This window comes from Exophiala dermatitidis (assembly GCF_000230625.1).
Source record: "Exophiala dermatitidis NIH/UT8656 unplaced genomic scaffold supercont1.8, whole genome shotgun sequence".
Lineage (NCBI taxonomy): Eukaryota > Fungi > Ascomycota > Eurotiomycetes > Chaetothyriales > Herpotrichiellaceae > Exophiala > Exophiala dermatitidis.
In genome coordinates this window covers 1,003,021-1,017,158 of record NW_008751653.1, presented here as the reverse complement: position 1 = coordinate 1,017,158, position 14,138 = coordinate 1,003,021, and the positions used below count along the sequence as shown (strand labels likewise).

The window sequence follows — 14,138 nt, the reverse complement described above, 5'->3', positions numbered from 1 at the left end:
ACAAGACGCATCTTGCGTGATTCGGATGAATACCTTGGCACGCTCTGGAAGGAGTTGGATGTACAGGGGGTAGGATATGGACCATCAGGTTCTTCAGTGGCCTGTATGGGAGGACTTTGTGCAGGTTGTATTCCAAAAGCCGATTGCTGGCTGATGGAGGGATACCCAGATGCCTGTGCGACACATCCGCGCGGCTGTAAACCCTATACTCGTAGTAGTATTGGCAGTAAAGAGTGTTATCACCTCTGTGAGTCCGTACTATCGGATTTCGGGAGTATGAAGTCAATCTTAGGGCATGAAAAGATCCAACAGCATTCTTCGCGTTCGTCTGTGCTCGTGGCTATGCTCTCAATGATGGTTGCACTTCCCGGCCACAGAGAACCGCGCCGCAACCATGCACTGCTTACAACAATCGAACCAAATGACTAAGCACAGCACAAGATTTGTCTCCCACGTGACATGCACCACCAGTCTGGCCGATGACTAATAACTCCACAGCCCGATTGACGTCGTCTGTGTCCGTTGCCGTCCGGGCGCAGCGGTAAATACAACTTGAACTTGAAATGATACCTTCGTCCAGCAACATTACAGATTCATCCTCGTTGATTAGTCTTAGTGTCTAGCATCCAACTACGGCAATAAGATAAGGTACATGAGTATCATACCCACAGCAAGATGAGGCTGGCGCGCCCACCGCCAGGATCGAAATGGCACGAGCGCGCCAGGTGGTCTTCCGCATTTTCTACAGCACCTCATTCACGATAGTGTTTTTGATCCTTATCAGTTTCATATGCATTACGCCGGCGGATGCGCTTTACGAATCATGGCGACGGCACCGGCTGCTCGACATCTTCCTCATCACGGGCGCCTATGTACTGACGGCGCTGATCGCGGCGTTGATGTACGCTTCCCGCCTCTACACGAATCGGTCGGTGCTTAAGGACATCCCGAAGACGTTTATGCCGATTGAAAAGGAGGACTTGCCGGGCCGCCGTGTCCATCGCCTGATACAGGATTGCCTCGACCGAAGCGCCGTGATTGCGTACCAGGCTCGGCCACGCAGTAAGCGGATCGAACACGAACCCGCCGCTTCCGCAGGGGCTGCTCGGATGCTGGCGTTGACGAAGTCACCATCGGCTTCATATACTGATCAGAATGTACAACCGCCGTGGGGGAAGATAGCACATCCAGGATGGTCGAGCCCAGCGTCGAAAGAGATGCCGAATTTGGAATATGCTACGGTCGTGGACGAGTTGACGGATCTGATTGAAGCAAAGGCCGTCAGTCTGGTGCCCGTGGACCCAACGGCCGCCGAACTGAGTCCAGATGGGACGGTGACTCCGATGCCCGATCCGCGTGTGATTGACGAGCTCGCTCGGCCGCCGGCAATGGGAATGCGTCAGTACCTGAGACATCTGATAGAGAGGGATGTGGTTCCAGACACGACTCTGACCGTGGCTTTTCTGGCCGCATATGAACGAGCACGCTTTTCCTCGCAGCCACTCACGGACGAAGACTTTCAAGCCTTGATGCGCATGTTCGCCGAGCTGCTGCGCAACATGAGATCGGTCAACGTCGACCTACTTGATCTAGATGCCGATGACTCGGCATCCTATGACCCATCTTTGAACTCGGGAGAAGTGTCCAGCATAGCAAGCGATCCAGGCCCAGATCCGCGCCGTGACAATCTGTTGCCTTCATCTTCGTCTTCGTCATCCGCCGCATCGACTTTCTCGAACTCCGGCTCTGTGCGGCACCATCGTCCTCCGCCGCGGCGGATCTCAGAGGACTCGGCGGCGCCGCCTTCACTTTCGTCTTTCGAACATGATGACCACCACCACAATAACGACAACCAGCATAATGGTGTTACACAGGGAGATGGGGGAACCGAAACTCACGGAAACGACACAGACATAAATACCAACTCGCGGCCTACTCTTACGGTGCTGCCGCCAACGACAAACGCGCGATCCAATTCCAGATTGACTCTGGGCTCCAACTCGCGCATGGTCTCCGCCCGGTCCCGAGTCAGTCTCCATTCTCTGTCTTCGGCTTCATCCCGCGAATCTCTGCGGTCCCGAAAATCGAGACCAAGGACAAGAACAAGAACACATTCGAGCAAAAATAATGGAAATATTCTCCGTTTGACCACGGACGACGAAGGCCATGATCTGCCGTATACCTTTCAGCGTCCATCGCATTAGGCCAGCCCCATTTTACAAGAGACGTCGTCCCCTTGAGGAGTCATTGGAGAGGTCTTCCTACTTTTGGATGCCAGCCGTAGAATAATCTTTTTTTGTATTTCAATTCTTTTAATTAATGCCCATGTCGGTGCGGCCGAGCTTATTCCAATTGGCAGAAGAGAGATATGAATGTACGACTACTAGTACCTACTATGCTTCTACTACTAGTACCTACGATGCTTCTACTACTAGTATTCCTCCTCGATTACAAAAGAACCCAAAGCAATTCAATGCACACCACAGTGGTCGGTCTTACAGTAACACGATATGCAGTGACGAGTGGCCTGCAGTTCAAGTTTCAATTGTTCAATTTGACATCAGATTTCGAGGGTACTCGAGTTTGATCAAATTTCAGTTTTGTTCAATCTTGATATCACATTTTGAGTTTGAGGGTTCTTCCCTGATAGGCATCTCATGTTCAGTCGTTCCATTTCTCCTCTGTTTATTTTCGTAGCTGAAAGCCAGCGTACGTTGTAACGATATGTCGCCACAGCAGGTTCGATTCCTCTTTCCTGCGCCCCGTTTGGATACAGTACATGGTCTTATTTAGAGACGGATGAGATGATCTGTACAGTAATAATAAATTGTGGGAAGTGCCAGTGCCAGTGTCAGAGGTCCGCAGCCTTAGACCCAGTCCACAATCCACACTGGCAGTCCTTACCAGGTAGTCCACACCACACACAATAAAAATCAAATCACGCCCGTCTGCGACTTCAGAAGCATCGCGCGGAATTGATCCGGCGTTCACTTCAAGTTGTGCTCACTGCAGATCTGGGTTGACCGAGGTTGGCTCCAGTGCCTGCTACTGTGACAGCAAGCAGGTGCTTAAGGAGGGAAAAGCGGAGCTTGACTGCCAGCGTGACGGTCGGGTCGGTTTAGGAGGACACCTCCTTCTGACCGTATCGCAGTGCGCGGGAATCGCTGCCAGCGTATGGCACTGTATAGCACTGGCATGGATTCGGCTCCATAACCGGCATTTCTGCCCAAGAGCAGTAATGGACTTTTTTTTAATAATTCCAAAATATCTCAATCGAGCTCCATCCCTCCATGCGAGACAGCAACTGGCTGGACCTGAACCTGCACGTTGTTCAATCGGTTATAGTCTGCCCAATTCTCCATCATGGTGCCGTTGCTTTGCTGCTGAACTCTGGCGGCTTCCGGGCCAGGAGTTCTCTCCGCTCTTAGAACCTCTTCTCCTTCAAAGACGATAGGCTGAGACTTCAAATGCCTAAGACAAGTCTCCCATGTTCTGCCAACCAGTTTGCCCTCGAGCAAGTCTTCGGAGAACAAGAAATAACCTTCCTGGGCACCCACCAGATACGCATTGAGTCCAGAACTCTTGAGTAGAATCTGGGCACCGTGAATATCTCGGGCATAATGGTTGTCTAAATATCTCGCCCAGCCTCTAGCAGCGGCTTGAATCGCCTCGTCTTCCGAAGACATCTTGGTCCATCCGATTCCCAGTGCTAGGGTAGCTTCGTCAAACTCGGACCGATGGTCTACGGCTGTCTTGGGAGGGCTCGCCGGCGCAGAAGCAACCCCAGTATCTAGGGGCAAGCGGATCGAGGTTTGAGATAGACGCATGGATTTCCGACTCATGGGCATCGTGGGTCTCGGCTCCGCCGCGGCGGCAGCAGCCGCAATCTCTTCTTGCTTGACCTTCTGTTCAACCTTCTCGTCGTACCAGGTTCCGGTCTGACTCTCTGCGGATATGGCTATTCCTGTTCGCGGGTTGATGAGAACCATGCCTTCGCCGTAGATGGGTTCCTCTTCAGGAGCTGGAGCCGGAGGAGTGAAATACGACCCCGAGTCACCGTGTTCGTGTTCGTCGTCGCGTGACCTCTTTTTCGACGGGTTTGTAGAGATGGGTGTTATGCTGTCAACGGGCGTCCAGCTGGTGGAATGGTTCGGATAGTATGAGGCTGGAGAAGGGACGTCTTGGTCCATGGCTCGCGGCGTGTCGGAGGGCGTGGGTAATTGAGTCGGCGCGAAGGACATGTTCGGTGTTTGCGACGATGTGAGACGCTGTGAGGTAGTACGGTAGATGGCCTCGACTAGCAAGAACTATAGTGATGGCGAGGTAGGTATGGAGAATACGTGAAATAGTATGAGGTACAAACGTGTAAGAGACGTGAAATAAGTGAATGAAGGGACAGGTATGAATTGAAGATACGGCTTGAGGGTGGGTAGAGAGGATGTGAAGGAGGGCGATTGAGCGCGTGGGAGAGGGTTAAGTAAGTGGTAGGAAGAGACGAGAGCGAAGAGATCAAGGATTGAAGATGCGCGCAAAACACGAGAGAGAAAGAGAAGAGAGGAAGAGGCGAGGTCGCATGCCGGGGGAAGCTGAGAGACGACGGATGAGACCTGCGATTGATCAATTGCAGTATGGACCGCGACTTTCGCGAGTGGCAGGCGAAGACTCGGATCAGCGAGCGTTGCCGTTGCGCTGTGGTTGCGGTTCTTGTCGGTAGTAACAAGACACAAGAGGCTCCCGATCTTCTTCTCTTTCCGGGGCCTGCGACGTCGATGGTGGATTCAAGTGGAGGGCATCTCGCTGTGTCCTGATTCGTGGTGTCTGGGTTGCGCCTCAGGCCCTACAAGCCTCCTTCAAGCCTCCCGGGCAGCATGCGGCGCTTCGACGTTGCCTAAAGAACTAGTGGCACTAAAGGTGGACTACTAGCCTTACATTGCACTAGCGGACCACTAGCAGCCTTGGAGGCTACCGCCTAGAACAAGGAGTCCAAGCGCAAACAGGCACTCCCAATCGGCCTATGTTGTATGGCAACACCAACCAGCCAGAACCACAGAAAAAGCTTGCATGTGGGTCTTTTCTCATGCACATAAGAGGCTAGAGCAACTCAATTAGGCGATAATACAGAGCCACTGACCGCAATACAGGGTTTGGACAGACTCGAACGCGGCTCAAGAAAACCGGCCGGTTGGCTGCTAACGACTATTTTGCACAGACCCAAGCCTCAGGTGCTGCCTAACGACGCCACTACAACATTAGTGATTGCGCATAGTGTGGGGAAGATCAGCCTAACATGAACCAGCCACCGGTTCACCTGCCAGTCTGGGCCCGGCACGGCACGTGATCTTGGACCCTAGTTCCATGGGCGCATCATCCTAGCCACGGTCTATCGTTGCCCATCCGGTGGACATTATTTTAATTGTCGTACAATGTAGTAATAATGCTTTGCATGCTCTCTTCATTATTAGGTACTGTAGCTCTATTTACAACTGTCCGTTTTTTGCAGCTGATTCCGGGTGACGTCGAGCCTGATATGGCCTGCACCCTGCATATTCAAACACCTGAAGTTCCATCTATCATACAATTCATATTGTGAGGCCTGCCCAGAAAATCCCAGTGATCGGATCCAAAGACAGACGAACCATGGAATGTCCGCTCCCGAATATTAACACCGTGTCGGATATGACCCTCAAAATTTCCATACAGGCTGGCCGAATAGCGTCAACCTGCCTTCATTGAAAAATCTCGCGGGACTGAGTTCACCACTATCCTGTGCATGTCGAATCATTCATGCTCCGAGACCGGTGCTGAGCATGTCTTTCAGATTCTTCGTCTGAGAAGGTGCGTAGGTTGGAGCCAGTCCGCCAAGGAGGACGAAGAGAGTGATCAAAACCAGTCCCAGGACCAGAGCTTTCCGCATGGCCGGTCGCTGAACACCAAACTCGGACCAGGAACGGCCTGCATGAGAAACGTATTGTTTGAGCTGCTCGGAGCCAAGCTTGTAGTACAGAAGTCCACCGAGGGCGATAGAGTAACCAAAGAACTGGGTCTTGCTGACAGGGGTGCCCCAGATCATCATTGATGCCGCGACCAGGAGAATGTCTTTCAGGATACCGCAAAGCGTGAGAACCAGAGACGATGTTTTTCCGATCTGAATGTCGCTATGTTAGTCTCCAGATCAAGCAAAAGGTCTACACACTGGGAACATACCAAAAACACCACCGATACGTTCAACATGAATGCCACCATGGCATTGGCAATGAGCATGAAGATGCCCACATCATAAATGGTGTTCATGGTCATGTTGGGGACCTCCACAATCAACGCCGTCAATCCATTCATGACTGCACACACAGGCGCAAAGTAATAGAGTGAAACAAGCGGGTCCATCTTGTACTCGGCAGAGCTGAGGAGGCGTTGGACGAGCACCAAGCGTGTGGCCTCAAAGGTGATGCCGCCGGCCTGATACAGGAATCCGGTCAAGTTGAACTCAATCTCGCCATACGATGCAATGACAACGCCGATCACAATGAAAGAGACATTGCCCAGGGTCTTCAGACTCGGAGGCGCAACTCCCATGGACCAGCTGGTCAGAAGAACTGCAACCGGCATTGTAGCCTTCATTCTGTCAGCCAGATGAACGGCAACATTACACCACTGTTAACCTACCTTGAGCATCTGAATGAAAGCCACACTCAGGTAGAGATATGCCTTGTTTCCACAAATCAAGCTCAAGCTGAAGAAGAAACCGATGGGGAGGATTGCGCGCAGGTAGACTCGTCCAGTCATTTTGACATTTTTGCGTCCGTCAAGCAGGGTTGTAGTCCTCGCGAGAACTTGGGTCATGAAGGTAGCGAAAATCATGTGCCTGATGTATGCGTCAGTCGAGATCGGCGTCACGATGGGAGGTGTTGTTGGCTGCTTACCATGCCGTGAGGGTAATGGGGAATTCTACAGCCACATGTCAGTATACGCAGACGAAGGCAGCTGGAAAGAGGAGAGACATACTGAAACCGAGCGTGTCCAGCAACCACTTGTTGAACAAAATAACACCACCACTGAAGCCGATCCATGTCCTGTAAAGAACTGTCAGTCATGATTGTCCTGTCCCGCCATGTGCAGAAAAACGAGCGGCATACACCACGTAGAAGGCCGGATGAAGTGAAGGCGCAGGCGGCTGTTGTTTCTCAGGCGCAGGTGTGTTGTGAGTGGGCAGGATTGTTGCAGGCTCTGCGGTTCTCGTCTGTTCACCCGACAGACGGGCTTTCTTTTCAACGTCGGCCATTGTGAATGAGGGTCGTTGAGGACGGGCAAGAAATTCCTGAATGGAAAAAGGCCGCGGCGACCTGGAGAACGGCTGTGGCTGCAGCACCTTGACGAGATGAGTCTCACACACACATAAAGCGAGTGAAGGTCAACCAGCGTGAAAGCCTAGGACGATGCTCTAGGCGAGAGAGGATAAGGAGTTCTTGATCGGGAACCACGCGATAAAGAACAAGAAGGCAAATAGCGGCGGCGATGTGAATGGTGATGGAGAGCGGAACAAATTAACGGTTGAGGAGAAAGGCTTGCGTGCTGGCTGGCTGGCGCAGGTTGTCTAGACGCAGAAGGACGGAGCACTGCAATAATAATTATTATCGGAGACAAGCGCGGGAGGGCCCCTCGGGCCCGAGGCGGCCTTATTACTAGGAGGCTACAATATAGATGCACCCCCGACTGCCACTGCCAGAGCCACTGTTATTTCTTACTACTGACTGGCACCTGCAGAGCATGGCAACGACACGCAGCCAGCGGCGTCTTGCAGTAGTGGCACACTGCAGAGCTTGAAAAAAGGAGAGTGCCAGTGCCAGTGCCCGTGTGGCCCAACGAGGCCCCAACATTTAATTGCCCGCCGCTGGAGACAGCCCACGGCATGGAAACTCTACCGGCAATGATCCGGATTATGTCCAATGACAGCCTATGCCGATTTTCTGGCTTGCTTTTCTGACGCACTAGCTGCTGGTCAAAAGTGGAATTGTAGTCCTTTAGTACTGTGCTTTTCCCACCTGAACGGGCCAGACATGAGGCAAGAACGGAGCAGGACACGCGTCGGGTCCTTGATATACGTCCAGGACTGTCTATCGAGCATACTGACAGCCTCAAAATGGTGTTTGGAAACCATGACAGAATGGACCCGGCCTGGCCTGCCATCGGCTCAATTGCCCCCTGCCAGGCCCTGCTTTTACCAAGCGCAAATAAGAAATGCTGTCCTTTTTCCTCCGTACTATGGCTGGACCAGCGGAGGTCCGCAGCATCATTGTATGTACGAAGTACCTTGCTTTTTTGGCAACCCAACAATGAATCTTTGTGTTACACGACTTACAGCCATTCCATTGCGATAAGGGGCAAGCCATCAACATGGTGTAGTGAGAGGTACAAGATGTCATCGTCATTGACATGGAATTAAGCGTGGCAATCAATGGTGTGGTAGCTAATTTTATATCGCCAATTCTACATGCAGTGACTGTCGGGCTGTCTTGAGGTGCGCCCCTGATTGCGATAGGAGGCATCTGGCTAAACCAAGCGGTAGCCTCCCACCCCCGGAAGTACTACGGTCCCTAGTATGTACTATAGTAGCAGTAGGACTCCGAGAGTGCACCGTAAGGAAGATGAACTGAAAGCCACACATTCTGCCACGCCGCCCATTGCCGTGCCCATAGAGGTACATGATTTGCCCATACTAGTACAGCACTCACAATGTACACTGTTTACCTGGCTAAGAGTAGTCGCCACCTTGTCGTTGTTCCAGCCTTGTATGCTACGAGGAAGTTGAAATTGAGGAGAGGCTCCCCTGCCAAGAAGGCCCCTAAGTCACTCCCTCCAGTCCGATAACGCGAATTGCGGTGCCCGTGCGTAGCTTATCGACTTTTTTTCCCGCTGGGGTTGTCGCAACACTGTAGTGGAGAGATTCAGACACCAAACACCTGTCTCTTTCAAGGTTGCAACAACCACGGAGGAGTTATCCTTGTGATCAGTTTGTCGCATTTCATTTTCCTGAACATAATCCTGTTCTGCACATTTAGGTCTACACGATTCGCTTGACTTCAGACCCAACCTTTCGTCAGCAACATGTCGGAAATGTATGCATGCGCCAGTCCCCGTCCACCCCGGCCTTCTCTACTACTCATTTTCTAACACGAATTCATATAGTTCAGTCGATGTCCTGGTCATCGGTGCAGGCCCAACCGGCTTGGGCGCTGCGAAGAGACTTAATCAAATTGTGAGTCGTGTTGTTAGCGCCTAGTCCTTTGGCTGACCGCAAACAGGATGGACCGTCATGGATGATTGTCGACTCGAACGAGATCCCCGGTGGACTGGCTTCGACGGATGTGACCAAGGAAGGCTTCGTACGTTTCTCAACCTTTCTCCTGGCAGAGGACTTACATGCGACCAGCTTTACGATGTCGGCGGCCACGTCATTTTCTCTCACTACAAATACTTCGACGACTGTATCGACGAAGCACTGCCCAAAGAAGACGACTGGTTCACACACCAGAGAATATCGTATGTGCGATGCAAGGGTCTCTGGGTGCCATACCCTTTCCAGAACAACATCTCGATGCTGCCGAAAGAGGAACAAGTCAAGTGTATGGATGGCATGATCGACGCTGCGTTGGAAGCAAGAGTGGCCAACACGAAACCCAAGAACTTCGACGAATGGATCGTACGTATGATGGGTACTGGAATCGCGGATATCTTCATGCGGCCATACAATTTCAAGGTATGGGCTGTACCAACCACCAAGGTAAGTCGGATTCACACAGTTTACATGCGCTTGCCTTCGGCATGACTAACTGTCGAGTAGATGCAATGTCAATGGCTTGGAGAGCGCGTGGCTGCCCCTGACCTGAAGACTGTGACCAAGAATGTGATCTTGCAAAAGACGGCCGGCAACTGGGGTCCCAATGCGACCTTCAGATTTCCCGCGCGAGACGGCACCGGTGGGATCTGGATTGCCGTTGCCAACACTCTGCCAGCGGAGAAGAAGCGTTTTGGAAAGAAGGGTACCGTGAAGAAAGTCAACGCAGACAAGAAACAGGTCATACTGGAGGATGGTACCACTGTGCGCTATGAAAGACTGATCAGCACAATGGCCATTGACTTCCTTGCCGAGGCCATGGAAGACGAGAAGTTGAAGGAACTGTCCAAGGGCCTGTTCTACAGCAGCACTCATGTAATCGGCGTCGGCATTCGCGGCTCTCGCCCGGAGCGGATAGGCGACAAGTGCTGGCTCTACTTCCCTGAAGATGACTGTCCCTTCTACCGAGCGACCATCTTTTCCAACTATTCGCCATACAACCAGCCAGCAAAGGACGTCAAGCTGCCCACGCTGCAACTCGCAAACGGATCCAAGCCACAGAGCACGCAAGCCCAGGAAGGCCCCTACTGGTCGATCATGCTGGAAGTGTCTGAATCAAGTATGAAACCTGTCAACCAGGAGACTCTTCTCCAGGATTGCATCCAAGGATTGGTCAACACCGAGATGCTGCGACCAGAGGATGAGATTGTGTCTACCTACCACCGCCGTTTCGATCACGGTTATCCGACCCCGACGTTGGAGCGCGAAGGAGTGCTGAAGCAGGTGCTCCCTGCTCTCCAGGAGAAGGGTATCTATAGCCGAGGTCGGTTTGGCTCCTGGAGGTACGAGGTTGGCAACCAAGATCATTCATTCATGTTGGGAGTGGAAGCCGCAGACAACATTGTCAATGGTGCCGTCGAGTTGACCTTGAACTACCCCGACTTTGTCAATGGTCGACAAAACAACGAACGCAGACTGGTAGAAGGAGCGCAGTTGTTTGGGAAGAAGGGCAAGTCTCATCAGGAACAAAATGGAAACGTCGTTGCCGGACGGCGTATGACCGGCGGAAAAGCAGAATTGGGAGGCCGACTGGAGACCAGCAACAAGGAGGCCCTGAGCGCGAGCGGCGGGACCGCGACCGCGGGCAAGGATGGTAACACGAGAATCTTGAACCGCAACTGGTAAAAGTTGTCCCGTTTGCCATTCGGGGATTGGAGTTCCACATTGCACACTTATCTTCATGTTCAGACCAACGAGTTGGGCCGGCGGAAAGACAGCAGAGGTAATATTACGGTGGTGCTGGGCTGTTACGGGAGACTTCACGAGGCCGCAAGGACATTGGCGCCCGTTCAAGTTTGTTAGATGTGTTTCCTTGAGACGTGTAAAAATACCTAGATCCGGGAATGTCACTGCGATAGATCGCACAGCATGTTTCTGTTTCCCTATTGCTGGAGATAGAGACGGGTTTCGAGTACGACCATGGCTGCTTTCCCTTTCTTACCTAGGTACAGTCATCAATGTTCAAGTTGTACTGGTAGAAATGACGGGTTCGTCATCTTGTGTCCAGACTGCCAGTGGCCACAACACGAGTAAGACCCAAGATTTTGCATGACCCATATTAACAGTACAACGAAACGAAAATACCAACGATCGGATCGGCCTCCGATCTCCACGGCGAGGGATCATGGGGTTCACACTTGGCCGACGAGCCAACGGTCAAAAATGCAGGGAGAGGTCAAGGACTAAGGTACCGTAGGGTATCTAAGGGTCTTTTGCAGGAAAGATACGGTCATCTGGCAGTAGACGGCCTAGATTGACAGCGGTCAGCTTGCTGGCGAGCAAAGCATGGTACCGATGTAAAACTGTAGCAGCCCTGGCTTGCTCAGCAGGATTCTTAATCTGCTTTTCCTTTTCAGAACCAAGGCACAGTCAGATGAAATGCTATCGAGTTTTTGGGTTTAACAATGGCGGCGTTCTATGATCAATTTTCACAGGTGGGTTAGAGAGGGCCCCTCGGGCTCCGCATTGAGCGGGTTTGGACCCTGCTGGAACTCGGTCCAATTTACTACCTAAGTAGTAGCAGCGCATCTACATTCTTTCCCAGCATTACCCTCTCATGATATTCCTTCTCCTCCAAGTAGCCTGCACGATGAGGCGACTCTACGCCCAAGATTTCTTCGATCGCGTCGGCTGACGGTTGGGACTGTCTGGGGTCTCCGGCTTTCGGCCAACGTTTCAACGTCGACGAACGACTTTCCTCATGTGATGACTCGCATCTACTGCTTTCCCGAATGCGACGAACTTCGACGGACAGTCGCGCGCGTTTCTTACGAGCACATTGAGAATTTACGAAGGACAAGTTCTTGCGCACCCTTCGAGAAACAAGCTGCTTTGCCGCCGACATTGTTCAGCGCATAATCAAAAAGACCCATACTCCTCGGATTTTTTTAATGCTGCCAGTTGCCGAGCTATATGGGAAGGGAAACTCGATCCGCGAAACGAAAATTATTGCCTGATATGCCGCTCACTCGGTCAGACTGGACTTGATATATTGCGAAAGATCAAGGCATTTCTTCCCCCCTCCTACGTCGCTTCCAGAAAACATACTGCAGTATAATCAATAGGCACGAATCCGCCCATCCCACCAGCCATGAATCCGTAAAGCAGTAAAATGGCCTAACGGGGTTGACCCATCCACCGAGATTTCTCCCTGGTCAAGGTCCTCGAGGATACTATCAATGTAGCGGCCCGCCGCGCTCCTGTGAAGTATATGTGCAATGGCCGAATGGATAGCAAGTAATCGTGGAGAAGGAGGATCAATCGTTCGGGTGTCGGTCAAGAAAAGTGTACGATCGACAGGGAAAACACGGTGGCGTAGAATGCCAGTCCTGGTAGAGTCGACGCGATAGGTATGTGGTTCGTTACCTGTGGGCTCAAAGTAGGCCTCGAACCGGCCGAAAAAGTGGTGGAGATCATGAGTCAACGTGATCGCATTGCGCGGGCGGTCAATGTCAATGCTTTCAATCAGATGTACCACGCCATCGTCGAACATGTTCAAAATTGCCAGCGCTAGCTGTTTCGACTCATCCTTCGAGGAGCAGTCAGTCGCCTGTCAGGTCAAAGACGCCCAACGAAGGGGGAAGGGTGGTGGACATGCCAATTCCGTCTTCCCACTTGAAAAAGTCATTAATGAATGGGGAAGAATATGTGCCAGCTCTAATGGAGCAAACGTGCCGCTTTCTTCAGATAACAGATTTCCGTCATCGTCTTGTGCGTTATCCTCGCCATCCCGAGATACCCGCCTCATTGCTTCATCACAGTCGAATGTGCATGAGATTACACAGCGATAACGATCACGTATGAGACAATCTCTTCTTAAAGTAGCCAGCCGTTGGGTAGTTCCGGCGAGGGACTGTGCACTTTGTACATCGGAAAGGGCCGCAGGCGAAGGCTGAGGGGTCTTTCTCGCCGCAGCTTTCACTGATTGATGCATTGTCAGCGGGTGTCGACTATCAACTCAGCTCCGATCAAAATCGTCTTACAGGGAAGGAAGAAATTGTCAAAAAGTGTCTGTGCAAAAGCCATCAATCTTGGTACATATTCGGACGTAGGGATCGATCCCGAGGGCGAACCATCACTCGAGATCTTTGTTTGTTGGAAGAAGAAACGCAGAAAGTTGTCTCTGGATGCTTCAGATCGCGCGCATTCGTAGGTGAGTCGTACGAGAGTGATCGGTTTGTATGGCTTCGGGTTTTGCAACGGTTCGCATGCGTCGATGACTGTAGTAAACACACGCGTTAAATCTTGTCGTTGTTCGAGGCTGAGTGGCGGAGTTAATGCGAGCGAATTCATCGCTCCCTCGAGGGATGCTTGATGACAATAATGGGGTGAGGTGATCGACATTGTGCAGCAGACATATTCACTGTTGTTCTCGTGAAGTGTTTAGTAGATGAAATCTAGACACTGCCAGCTTGAAAAAAGGAAGGTGTTTACTTTATGTATAGGGTTTACGGGGAGAGGGGGGGCGGGTGTGGAGTCTAGAGACTCCATAAAAGATGCCAAAAATCGAGCTTCGTATTAGCGTCGATCTTCAAATCCGGATCTCTACAACTCATAATTTGCGAGATTCTTAACCACTCGACTCTGCAACCGAGACTCTGGCAAGCACAAGCATTGGGCGCCACAAATATCTTCGTGACATGCGTGGCTGTCATGGCGCCGTGCCCACAGCCCGATTGTGATCTGCTCATAGTGGGCATGAGTTCGAAAACGTATCGCATCGGAACAAGAGTTAGGAAACAGGTCC

The 14,138-nt window shown here is 51.8% G+C and overlaps 5 protein-coding genes across 5 annotated transcripts; 2 read left to right on the top strand and 3 right to left on the bottom strand.

Moving 5' to 3' along the window:
* Positions 1-707: 707 nt before the first annotated feature.
* On the top strand, positions 708-2,128 carry HMPREF1120_09107 (uncharacterized protein; the record flags this gene model as incomplete). The annotated part of the gene is made up of 2 exons (XM_009163384.1): positions 708-1,813; positions 1,912-2,128. 2 exons carry the CDS (start codon positions 708-710, stop codon positions 2,126-2,128), a joined length of 1,323 nt encoding a protein of 440 aa, XP_009161632.1.
* A 1,141-nt stretch (positions 2,129-3,269) lies between these two features.
* HMPREF1120_09106 (uncharacterized protein) lies at positions 3,270-4,241 on the bottom strand (the record flags this gene model as incomplete). The annotated part of the gene is made up of 1 exon (XM_009163383.1): positions 3,270-4,241. One exon carries the CDS (start codon positions 4,239-4,241, stop codon positions 3,270-3,272), a length of 972 nt encoding a protein of 323 aa, XP_009161631.1.
* A 1,541-nt stretch (positions 4,242-5,782) lies between these two features.
* HMPREF1120_09105 (uncharacterized protein) lies at positions 5,783-7,279 on the bottom strand (the record flags this gene model as incomplete). Its single annotated transcript, XM_009163382.1, has 6 exons — positions 5,783-6,145; positions 6,205-6,612; positions 6,664-6,862; positions 6,921-6,945; positions 7,003-7,070; positions 7,134-7,279. 6 exons carry the CDS (start codon positions 7,277-7,279, stop codon positions 5,783-5,785), a joined length of 1,209 nt encoding a protein of 402 aa, XP_009161630.1.
* Positions 7,280-7,991: 712 nt separating this feature from the next.
* Positions 7,992-11,448, top strand: HMPREF1120_09104 (UDP-galactopyranose mutase). Its single transcript, XM_009163381.1, has 5 exons — positions 7,992-9,113; positions 9,184-9,253; positions 9,300-9,380; positions 9,428-9,778; positions 9,839-11,448. The coding sequence occupies exons 1-5, from the start codon at positions 9,103-9,105 to the stop codon at positions 11,015-11,017; spliced, it is 1,692 nt and encodes a 563-aa protein (XP_009161629.1). The 5' UTR covers positions 7,992-9,102; the 3' UTR covers positions 11,018-11,448.
* Positions 11,449-12,449: 1,001 nt separating this feature from the next.
* Positions 12,450-13,735, bottom strand: HMPREF1120_09103 (uncharacterized protein; the record flags this gene model as incomplete). Its single annotated transcript, XM_009163380.1, has 3 exons — positions 12,450-12,920; positions 13,260-13,312; positions 13,375-13,735. 3 exons carry the CDS (start codon positions 13,733-13,735, stop codon positions 12,450-12,452), a joined length of 885 nt encoding a protein of 294 aa, XP_009161628.1.
* Between the last annotated feature and the right edge of the window lie 403 nt (positions 13,736-14,138).